Genomic DNA, 12866 nt, shown 5'->3' on the forward strand with positions numbered 1-12866 from the left:
TGACTTTTTCGTGAACAAACTGAGATATACATATACAGGTTTCATTTATAGTATAGGTGAGCAGAATGTAACCTATTTGAAAATTAGATTGTTTCTGATTTGATTGACTTTAAATTACAGGTACGAGTAATTCTCTTTGTTGGTATTGAAAACTTTCAGGTGAATTGCATGTTACATATTTTATTAACAGTCACCTTCCTTCATCTTAGACAATATGTTAATTTGCTCTGTTTGGCTACTGGTCTATGGGTATACCTGATTTAATGAATTATAGAATGAAACATGCATGATTTTGCTAGGAAGTCTATATTTTTGCACCACTTGCACTCTGTTGTAATGGCATACTGTTCTACTGCCCAGTACAGGAGAGTGCAAATATGTGGTAACAAAAAATAAGTTAATATTTTGTACCTACAGAGAAAAATGTATTTTGTAGTTTTGGGCCTATGTATTGTAGGGCCTTATCGTATATTCTTACTATGAAACAGTCATTAAAAAATTACATTTTAAATGTTTATAGGAAAGTGTTATCAAAAGCAAATCTGTAACATAACAGTAACTATAGCTAAAAAAGACCCTCAAGGGTAAGGTGAGATATGTAAGAGCTGTAAATATTTTACTAGTTTCTGATTTTGATATATATTACCTATGAGCATGGCTGAAATTATCAAGATGCTTACATATCCTCCTCTAGAGTCCTCTCACTTCACTATCAGCATGCACATTGGATAGGCAAGAACCAGCAACAGCTAATAGAAAGGAAAATCACAAAATGGACTTAGATCAGACCTTTGACATTCTAAGTCACACCTGCCGTATAATAGCCCTTGTAAACAGCTCCTCTTTCCAATTGTAGGATAGGGGCAGAACATGGGAGCAAGGCTCAATAGGAATCCTAGAGTCTTGATGAATGTAACTAAGCACACCAAGTTAGAAGGCAAATGGAGCCAAACTCAGCAACATAAAGGACCTTGTGATTCACAGGACTGTGGGATTGCTTTTGTAGACTAGCACATCACTGTTAGAGCAAACGTATTACTCTTAGCTACGATCTTGGATAGAAAAGACTGTGAATTTGGTCGGATTGGTTCAGGGGCCATCACTAATATCTTTTTCTTTCCCATCTGAAATCATCTGATTTAGCTACTCTAAAAAGAGAACTCTCTGGAACTGATGAGGGAAAAAAGGCCTCCATGCTTATGTCACAGAGGGATTGACTCTGGACCTTTAGTTGAATCTTTGTGTTGAATACAGTTTCTAAGGCTAGAGGAACTAACCTCATATCCATTCCATAGGCCTATGTGTGATAAAGGTCATGCAAGAAAACCAAGCTTGTCCCTATGAACTTCTATTTTGTAGCTGCAATATGTGTAGATCACATAGCAGAGGGATCTATTCCCTGCCTGGAAGAATATGGGTGAATAAATTCCACATTTCTCCTGTTTGCCTGTACAAATGAAGGGTGTAGAAATACAGTGGACAAATTAAGCTGTTGCTTCTAGATTAGGCTGCTGTCTCCAGTTGCAAATTAATATCCTATTTTGACCTTAAAATAGAATTTGAAGGCAGTCTGCTCCAACAGGAAATCATAGACGGGTCCAGAAAAACAAGCTCTGAAGATTTGGAAATGTTGTAAACACTACATCACTGATATATACTATTCTTACAAAAGTTTACACTTAAAAGTGTTCCCTCTGACCAAGGTGCCACACCTATCCAAACAAGATGAGAACTTGATGAGGATTTTTTCTCAAAGCTTCAATGAAAAATGGATAGTCAAGTACATTCTGAAGAAGAGCCTTATGCTCAACAAGAAAACTATTTTAGTGTATTGTCTATCGGTTTTTATTGTGGAAAGAAATGCATGGCTAACAGGTACAGTTCTATGATCAACAAAGTAAGCTATGGGATTTGTTTGGTGGAAATGTTTGTGTCAAATGTTTGTCAGTATCCTATTTGAGTTTGTTGGGAGAAAACCTTTTGAGCTGTATAAATAGTGTAGGAGCTGCCAGATTATGAGTAATTTCATATTCTGTGCAACAACTGCAGTGGTTATGTGTGGGTGAACAATACATGGGGACCTCCTCTGAGATTTCCTTTACTATTATAAGGACAAATCGTGATGCACCCATTGTCCATCTCCCAAGGGCAGTGAGACCTCTTTCAGTCTCCTCCGCATTCATAATTACTGCAGGTGCCTGAAAGCGCCGGGCAAATGTTTCAGTTTGCATGGTCATGCTATCGGTTTTGGTAACTATTTTATACAAAGAACTAATCCTTCTTTTCCATTTCTCAAAAGATAATTGTATGTTTTCACTCCATATAATAAGTATGAACATTGATCAGTTGAATGTTGAATTTATCAAAGCATTTTGTGATGTTTAAAGATGCATACCTCATCAGAGCCATCTGCACAGTCATATTCACCATCACACCAAAATCTTGCAGATATACAATCCCCATTTGCACAGAGGAAGTCTTTGATAGTACAAGTCTGGGGTTCTAAAGAAAAATAAAAACAATTAGATATGATATTTTAATCTTTTATGTTTTTTCTTCTTTATACCCTGAAAATATCGCAAGCATAAATTATACAACTGTTTCTCGAGCGGTAGCTACTTAAATATCCATAAAGTGTATTTATATTAGCCAAAATATTAGGTTGGACATGAACATTACTCTACTCCATGCACCAATATATATGTATGTTTTGTGACCGGAATGTGGTCGCAAATCATTCATATTTTACTGAATCCATAGAGTAAATGGTAACCCATTCACAAAGGGGTCTCCGTAGGACACCTTCCCTTTTGTGGATGCATGCAGAAATGTTTATTAAAGGCAGGCATTGGTCCCACGCACCACTGCCTACTCTTAAAAAATTCAACTGAAATGTTTAATTTTTCTGTTTCTACTGCATCCCATTGTCCTTGAAGGAAAGCAGGATGCATTTAAAAAAATAAATGTTGCATTATTTAAAAGACAAAGCAGACATAGTAGTCTGCTGTCCCTAGCAGGCCACCATCCCTGTGTTTTTAGAGGTTTCCAATGGGTCGTAAGTTGCGACCTACCTCATAAAAATTGCAACATCATTGTGAATCGCTAAATGTGTCAAGGACATACTAGTACATAGGTGTACATAGGTGTTTATGATTTCCTAATTGTGAATTGCAATAATTCTCTATTAAGAAAATGAAACCTACATATATGTTTCCCAGAAATTGAATCTTGAAAATGGTAAATGGTTGTTTATCAGAAACGTCTGTGGTTAGAGGAGAGAAAATGTGAAAATAAAGATGTCGTGGGAATACATTAGTCCATGTGAAATTGACAGAAATAGAAAATCGAAAATCACAGAGAGGGCGAGGGAGAGCATTTTCATTTGGCATATTCAGGCAAATGCACCATACGGACATTCACCTGGCATATGCATGGATTAATACATGACAACTTTGAAATCTGTGATTTTTGTAAATTTACAAGAAGACTGCTAGGGATAGGTGAGTATCCATGCAAAGCCAGAAACCTACATTGAAGTTTCTACAAAGTTGTTGTAAAGAAGAACCTAAGCATTTCCTTTTTAGGAGAAGGGAAAAGAGAGAACAAAAAATATGCAGAATGATTATTAAACACCAGAAACCTCAGACAATCATGTTATCTACAACACTCACACTTTACAGGTGCAACTCTTAGGGCCTAATTATGAGTTTGGAAGATGGGAACACCCATCTGCCAAACTCTCGACAGGGTGGTTGCCGCTGTATTGGAGACTGGCCCGCTAGACCTATTGTGAGTTTGCCACTAGGCTGACAGATGCAAACCAAGGTTTCTGCTTTTGAGCCTAGTGGGAAACTGGCTGGAGCATTGACTCTGGCTCAAAATCAAGCCAGCAGCAATGTTGTCACCTGCAGGGAGCACCAGCACCTTCACAATGTTCATTGTCTGCACAGCTGACAGTAAACAATGTAAAGGTGCTGGTTAAGAGGACCCCTGCACTGCCCATGCCAAGTGGCCCCCTGCACCTGTTGTAATCAGCAGGGCAGCAATGCATGCAGTGCCGCCCTGGCTGATTGTGACCTCCACCTGCTGTCAACCCATCGGGATCACAGATCCCAGCAGAGATGGCGGAACCTCGAGAGCCTGACCACCACTGTCTTATTGTGGCCAATTGACTGCCACAGCAGCAGCGGTCCTGACTGCCATCGCGAGGATGGCTGTCACAAGACCACCAGCCTCGTAATTAGACATTTAGGGTTGATGTCTTTAAATAACTCGTATAAAAAATACGCCTAAACTGAAAGGGTAAGGGTTGAATCTTATATTTGAATGGTTTAGGGTTCTTATAAAGGGAATGCTTTTGATGAAAAATTACAACAGATGTGTATGATGAAACAATGATTCTATTAGGCAATCTAAAGATGCCTAAAGGTTTGCATCCGTTGAACCATTTATAGTGGAAGCTTTTTTATGAAGAAAAAGTAGTGTTTGAAATGCACTCAATAAGTAACTGCCACTTTAATGTGATACAACAAAGAAATTCAAACATTAATGCTTTCATTGAAATAATTTGATTGTTGCTTGATAGCAAAATCTACATTTCAAACTGGAGTGTAAAATAACTAATTTGTATGAGAAATACAATGTAAAAAGTAGTGTTTTTATAAACAGTACACCGTTATTACAACTTTTCAGCTGGAGTTTCTGCATCATGTCCCCACTTTTGTCTCCTTCTTAAGCATGCACAACTCTTTCCTGCCACTTCACAATACCCCTGTCAACTACATTTGCCACACGTCCAACAAGTGTTGCTAAAGAAACATATAAAATACAACATCAAAAATATTGTAAAGAAGCCTTTGTCCTTTCCTCAAGATTCAGAAAAAGCCTTCTAGAAACAGACCAGGTTAAATACTGCTAAGAAAATATTCAGGTGACCACTCTGAGTGAGACAGTGCAACCAGTTCTCATATGTGATTATTTAGAAACCTTTTGTCTCCAAAGGACTGGAACAAACCTGGCACGTCAATCAGACAAAGGTGTATTGTCATTGGGCCAAAGACTCATGTTTCTCATGCTTAGAACTTTTCCAAAGCAGTAAATCAGTTTCAACAGGACATTGCAGTGGGGGATTTGGCCAGATAGAGCCCTGTTCACCTTCTTGCCCTTCTTGCCCTTCTGGGAAAATCTGAGCTTCAAAAAAGTGACTATGTTAGAATGTATAAATATTCACAGGGTAAAGGTGCCGAAAGTATCCTGCTGGCACCGGACCTTCCGTGGTTGCAAGATTTCAATTTCACACACTCTTAGCTTTTCCATCAAAAGCTTCATTGAGACCTCATCTGACTGTTATCTAATCATGTGGAACCCTTCTTGGTCACAGCCTCCTGCCTTTACCCACTGAGGATATTATATTTTCATTTCAGAGACTAAGGGGTCGATTATAACTTCGGCAGACACAAAAACCTGTCCGCCAAAGTGACAGACAGGTTGCCACCAGTGAAACTCCTCCCCGCAGTTCCCAATACGAGTTTCCCGCTGGATCAGGGGGTGGAAATGGTCCATCGGGAAATGGCCTACATCATTGTTCCCGGCTCATAATAGAGCTGGTGGCAATGCTGTAGTGCATAGGGTGCACCAGCACCCGTCGCGATGTTCACTGTCTGCCAAGAAGACAGTGAACATCGCAATGGGCCTGGCCAGGGGTCCCCTGCACCCAGGCACCTGTTTCATGGTGGTGCTACCATCATGAAACTGCTGGTGGTGAGGTGAGTCGTAATCCCCAGGCAGATTAGGGTCACCAGCACCACCAGTCTGTCCTATGGGGCGGGAGTGGTGTTGCTGGCGGTCTGACCATGGCGCTAGCGTTGCAGTCGCAATGTGGCGGTCCAACCACCACCGCAAGCCTGGCGGTCCTTTGACCATCAGGGTTGTAATGATGGCCTAAGTCAGAAGTTAAAAAGTCCAAGCGGAAGAATTCTAGTTTTGTACCTTACTCAATACAGCTATTTCTTAAGATGTTGATTTTCAATTAAAAAAATAATAAAAGAGCATCCAGGAGAACTGCTACTGATTTGTATAATGTGGATAACTAAGGAATAGTCTGGTGAAGTAGTAATCTGCAAAGTGAATAGTAGATGTTGAAATAGTGCTCTTGATATGAAAGTGCTAGAGAGGAACCACAAGCCTTTCTTCAATTTCAAAACATTCTGAATTCAACAAATGTATTTGCATTGCCTTATTCCTCACACTGATTGTAACTGTTAAGAAAGAAGATGCCTTAGCATACTATTAATAATAATGATAATAATAATAATAATAATTTAATAATAATAATAATAATTCAAAACTGAAATTGAAATACTAATGAAAGGTCCAAAGGAGAAAATGGGATAAAATGTTTTTTTTCTTTTCCAACAGCATTACCAGAAGGCAAATTTAAAGATTGTGCTTGCTTAAAGGATGTAGCACAATGTAGCTTGTGGCTACATATAAAGAGATAGTTTGTTGAGTGTATTTATTGTATCATAATGGGTTGCTATGTAAAATTGAACTTGAAGAGAAGCACATTCCTTATACGTCTTCGCAGTGCCACGTGGCAAAGGAAACTCACTGCAGGTTTTTTCATCTGAATTATCTCCGCAGTCATTTTGACTGTCACATCTCCAGTGATCCGGAATACAGTTTTTGTTTGCACACTGGAATTCATGAGGTCCACACGTCTTCTTATCTGTAATAAGAATGAATTAATGGTTATTATATGTCATTTAATTCAATTCAAAAGAAAGCCATCATTAAGTGAGTTAAAAGCTTGAAGGCATGTCAACTAATGAATAATCAAAGTTTGTGTGTACAATTTTAATGACACTATGATCTATGCACTCAAGAGTGAATTGGCCTTTGCTTTTGAAAGCATCCAGTGAGCTCAGTGTGCAAGCCACACATTTAAAGTCAAATGCTCAACTCGTCTTCCACCACAGTATCCCGTACTGTCCTGAGTCATAAGGCGGCTCCCACCTGTTGGAAAGTGCATTATTGGAAAGGGCAAGTAAATACCTACACTTAGCAATAGACCACTAAACCCCCTCTAGATCCAGTTAGGTCTCAATAAATGAAACCCAGCTCAACCCTTGGCAGCTTGGCAATGAACGCCAAAGCTCAATTTAGGAGACAGGTGTGTAAAACATTTAACATCAACAAAACAGTAAATAAGTAAAACACAAAACACAATAAAAAAACAATTTATAAACATAGATTATATTTGTATCTTTACAATGACACCAAGATGACAAAAATCCAATGTAGGGAACCAGAGATATGACTTTTTAAAGATTATTTCTAGAGCTTTAAAGCAAACAGCGCTCAAAGGGTTAAAAAAAGGTCAACCAGGAGAGGGACAAAAACCAGAGTTTAGGCCACCCACAATGTAACCCTGTTACACTTAATTTCAGAAGTGTTTATTAATACAGGAAAGTGGTCCACAGCACCAGCCAAGGGTTCAAAGGCTCTAGTTTACCTCTTGGGGTCTGGGACTACAATTCCCACAATGCAACTCTTCAACTTATGGAGCTGTTTACAACAGTTGCTCCAAATGTCTCCAAACCTCTGGATCTTCTTCCAGTGGTCCTTTTGCAGTCCTTGGAGTATCCACAACTTGATCCAAGGTTCCAGAAGCTCTGAGTTGCTCCTTGGGAGTTGGGACTACAATTCCCAGAATGCACCTGTTCAGAATCCTTAAACGGCCACTGGACACTGGTCAGCTGGGCTCTTCTTGCAGGACTTGATGCAGGGGACTCTGGGAAGCTCATTTGTACCATTACGTTACAAGGAGCCCCTTCTTGAAGCAGTTGAAGACAGTCAAAGCCCTTTTACTGGTGAAGCCCAAGTGTGCAGCTGGTGCAGTCATTCAGAGTGCAGTGTCCTAGTGCAGGTCAGGGGTCCAGCAGAGCAGGGCAGTACTTCTTCTTCTTTGTCTTGTTCCCTGTAGGGATCTAAGATGTAGGTGCAGCTCTGCCATATTTATCCTTGCTGCTGGAGTGAAAAGCGGGGGGTGACTGTTCGATCACAGGCAGGCCTCTTCCCCTTCGGATGACACTTCCTGGAAAGTGGGGCAAAAATCAATCCCAAGGATCAACATTCTTTAAAAATCCAACACACCCCTCTATTGTCTTCTCCTAATATAATCAAGAGGGCACCTGGTTGTCTAGGTTTGCAGAACATGGGGGAGGTCCTGATCTGGTCCAAATGTCCTCCCCTCCTTTGAGGACCAGTTTGGTTGCTCTCCCTTTCTCCTGTTTCACCATCTACTGAGGCAGATCCACTCCCCCATTCATTACCTTTGTGTTCAGCCTAGGCCACTTCAAACCTTATCAAGGCAGCCTGGCCAGGCTGTCAGAGGAAAATCAGAGAAGGGCACTACAGTGCTGAAATTGGTGACATTTAGGAAGAATTTTAAAACTCTTACCCTGAACTAGTTATATTCAATTTAACAATGGAAGTTGTGGGATTTAATATAAAAATAAATTTGAGACCAAACGTGCCATATTTTGCTCCTTTGGGGACTTTATTAATTAAAATAAAGTCTCCCCATTTTAGCCTATGGAGCCTATTCACTACAGTGAGGAAAACACAAATTTGGCTATTTTATCTCACCAGTGCTTATAAAACATGTTTTAAGGGCCTGGTTTATAGTTACATGGGACCCACCTGGGGGAACTTAAAGCACACCTTAGGGGTGATGCATATGTAATAATAATGTAGCTTAAGACTTTGGAAGTCCAAAGTTAAATTTGCATGCAACTCTAATTTAAATACAGCCAGCAAGGCAGGTCTGCCTTGAAAATGACCCTGGGCACCCTAGCAGTGCACGTATGGGTGCACTACCTATGCTGGGATCCCTAAACCTACATGCCCTACAGTATACTAGGGACTTATAGGTAGGATGACATAGCCAATTACAATTAGCCTAATTTGCATTTTCATTTTACACAGAGCTCAGGCCCTGGGAATGGTAAGGAGTACCTAGGGCAACATCAGAACCAGGAACAGGAAAACACCAGCAAAAAGGGAAAAATGGGGGCAAAACGTTAGGGGCCTCTGCAGTCAGCCCTGTTTTCTCACATCACCACATTGCTGTTGATGTGGTAGCAGCCAATCAGATCTCAGCTTGAGTTCAGTTGGGTCCACTGATCCACCATGGCGTGATATATGAAATGTTTTGAGCAACAATGTGTAAAAACGACTACATTTTTTTCAGCAAATCACAAAAACACGTTTGTGGACCAAGTTCTAGCTTTCTGTAAAAATGTGGTGTAAATTTCTTCAAACATTTGTAGCTGTGTCTAAAATTCCTATGTAAAAAAATGGGGAAACATGTTTTGAAAGCCTCCCTTTGTCGTGGCCCCTGCTTGACGGAACAGCCTGAAACTTTCCTAGGAGGAGCTGAGATGGAAGATCAACTTTGGGAAAGTTTTGTGAAGATTCATCAAACAATGTAAAAGTTATAAGCAACCCAAAAAATTATTTTCCTATCGTAACACAATCGTAGTTACAACTATACAACCACCACTAGGGGACTTTATAGTTAGTCGGTATGATGTCACTTTTCATCACATATTGTTTTGAATGTAAAACAAACCCTCAAATTAGCCATTTATAGTACATCTCCCCTAACTATAACTTCAAGTGCTAATGACCTGACATAATACATTAGTCATGACATGTCCAATTACATCATTGATAACATCACTGATCACTGATGACATAATTCACAAATTATGACTGTGTACATTACAACTTTATTATAAACAAATATTTTGCTATATTCATGTTTTGCTAATGTTCATCATCTTCAGACGTGCTAATTAAAATAAATGTTTGAAAAAAAAATCTATTTCTACTGAGGTGTGATGGTGGTTCAAGCCCTTAAATAATATTTACTTTAACACAAAGTACTACCTCATGTGGCTCTGCATGGCTTAGTAAATCTGGAGTAATGTAAGGTAGCGCAAGTTGCAGGCTTGCTGCCCTGCTTAGGTGTTACCTGGGTGAAGCGTGGGTGTTCCCTTGCATCCACCTACAGTCTTTGGTGCATTCCCAGATTTACTTACACAAATAAACCTGGGAATATGTCAAACTGCTTTGCCTTTCCAAATGAGTTGTAATGAGGAGAACTATGTTTACTTTCTCTCATTTTCCTTGTTCTGTTTATGCTGCATTCTGCAGCACACATTTAAAGAGGAAATGCCTCAGAGGATGTTTTTTGTGCAGGAAGGTTCCCCTTCTGCCCAAAATCAATTCAGCCTTCAACGCAGACACCCTCACCTCATAGTGTAAGGTTGCCTGTGTTGGTGCTAGGCTGCACTCAGTGCACCTATGCAGAGAGAGAGAATGAATGCACCATATTTTAGTACATATGTTGCATACTTGGCTTCTCCCTGGCATGCAATGCTTGCAGCTATTTATCTTGCTGCATTGTGTTGAACTTCTTGCTTGTCAATCTGAGCGATAGTTTTTCATAGAGCCACCTGGTGGTAGATTTATGCTAGGTGAATGTAGTTTCTAGAAACCTTTGTGCAGGCATATCTTAGCTGAAGTCTTATTGTTGTATAAACGGTGTTATTTTTTTAAATGAAAGGAATGTATTGTTTGTAACAGTTGTTGAGTTTCTATTTGTTATTATTAGAAGACAATTGTGTTTATTAGGTTTTGTAAGTCAGTAATAATTAGTAATAGTGTTTAATGATGTCTATATTAAAGGTTTACTTAAAGACTCCATTTACATGAGTGTATATAGTTAAAAACAAACGTTATGTAAATCTGTATAATGTATTATATTGTATTTTATATAACTATGTTTACAGTAAAATAGTTCAGCTTCAGATTTGTATGTTATAAACATAGTAGCTTTTTAAACATATATGATAGAAATACTTTTGTCAGTTGTGATCAATAATGTCACCAATGAGGTAATTTGAGCTGTCATCAATAATGTCATTGAACCTGTCTTGACTGATGTGATGCAAGCTCATAAGCACTGTATAGGGAGGGCTCAAGTTATAGTTAGGGCTGATAAACTATAACTGGCAAAGTTATGTGGTAACGTTGCAGTGAGGTGTGAAATTCTGTGACAATGTAACATTTTAAATTTACACTGATGTAAACCACTGCTGATACCAGTTATAGTTCACTATAACTCACCCCTACGGTAATTATAACTTGTGCCCCAACCATGTACAGTTCTCTCATCAATATGTTAATTTCAAATGTTGCAGTGATATTGTTAATTGTGTCACAAAGATGACATGAGTGAAGTGGGGGTAATTAGCAGCGAATGCATGACTTTGTGAGGAGCAAGGTGTCTTCCATTCCCTCTTTGCACATATTTCAACAGATGTATCATCTTGTGGTCAGACCAGCAACAAGGTTCAATTCAATGATTTAAAATTACATTCTTTGAGGATGACCATAACAGATCAAGTATATGTCCTATTCAGTGTGTAGGGTCCTTTATATGCTACATTATATTTCAGGAGTTCATTGACTCCAATAATAATTTGCCTTTGGGGCATACATTTGGTTCGTCATCCCAGTAACTAAAATCGTCTACTATCAAACTATTTCTATATTTGATTACCAATGAGCACACAATATCATAAAAATCCATAGGAAAAATAAGTCTTGTAGTGTGGAGGGTGATAGACTACCATAACATTTTTGGTGAGATATCTATTTCTAATTTAAACAGGAGGAAGTGTGATCCCAATATTGGATGAACTTTAGTTTTAGTAACCCAGTGGTCTGTGTCAGCCTGTCTCTTCTCTCAATAAGCATCTAGACTTCTATCTAGACCAGAAGGGACATATTCCACTTACTTGAGACAGGATATCAAACCCAGGGGCCAAAAATATTTGCCTTGCAATTTGTTAACAAGGCAGTTTCGAGGAACGCCATAATGGCTGCTAGGTTAGACAGGCATGGATAAACCTGAAATGTTACTGATGTTTTAGATTGCATGCTTCGTCTTTTCTGGACCACAGCATATGTGAGGGTCTCCCTTCCCTTAGTTGTGTCACATTTATTTAGCTGAAAATTGAACTGCAAAATAAATGTAAATGTGAATGGGGAAAGTATGGATTCGCCTCTCATGGTATTCCTCTTTACAGGTGCTTCAAATATGTTATTAAATTTGTCACATGTGTAAAGTGGTAAACAACCTACCGAGTAAATGCCATAATGATAATTGATAGAGAAAGAATGTTAACAGATATTTCCCACTCACCCATATCCGTATGTTTCAGCTGCATTGCATTTCCCAATGTAACATCTAAAAGGAAAGAGGCAACACTGGAAGTGAGGAAACAATAGGAAATGAAATGCAGCTGAGTATTCATAAGAAAAGGAGTTTGCGCTGTAGGCACTGATGTTCAAAAAATACTTGTCATAATACTATAATTCATTGTTTATTGTGGTTGCGGCAGATCTGTCATTTCATCTATAACAGTCCTAATGTTTAACTTTGTGTCCTGTTGTGCATGACAGCATGTAAAATAGCTTAGGTTCAGAAGTGTTTAGGTTTAGAAACAGCCATTATTTAGAGCTTGCACAGATACAAGGAACTACACAGATTCCACTCTCATGAAAATATTCAATGGCGCAAATTGGTTTTAAGGCATTGCAATTAGGGTGGCAGTAGAAATCCTATTCTGAGACCACAGATGAAGCTCTTAAGCAATAGTCAATGGAGACACCAGTGCCATTTAATTATTTTTGCAGATTCAGGGACCTAAATACTTAAATGTTGCATTGTGGCTTCGTTTTAGACTAATAATATGTAGTTTATGGTAAATTGCAAATGGACAGTGAGTCTC

The 12866-nt window shown here is 39.0% G+C and overlaps 1 protein-coding gene across 1 annotated transcript in view; it reads right to left on the reverse strand.

Moving 5' to 3' along the window:
- LRP1B (LDL receptor related protein 1B) overlaps window positions 1–12866 on the reverse strand; it is a 4500992-nt gene that overhangs the window by 507342 nt on the left and 3980784 nt on the right. The window contains exons 67-69 of the mRNA XM_069225083.1: window positions 12278–12322; window positions 6611–6727; window positions 2396–2502 (exon numbers count right to left, since the gene is read on the reverse strand). Of these exons, the coding sequence (XP_069081184.1) occupies window positions 2396–2502; window positions 6611–6727; window positions 12278–12322 (269 nt within the window). The remainder of the gene's footprint in view (window positions 1–2395; window positions 2503–6610; window positions 6728–12277; window positions 12323–12866) is intronic.

Source organism: Pleurodeles waltl, chromosome 3_1 (assembly GCF_031143425.1).
Source record: "Pleurodeles waltl isolate 20211129_DDA chromosome 3_1, aPleWal1.hap1.20221129, whole genome shotgun sequence".
Taxonomy (NCBI): domain Eukaryota; kingdom Metazoa; phylum Chordata; class Amphibia; order Caudata; family Salamandridae; genus Pleurodeles; species Pleurodeles waltl.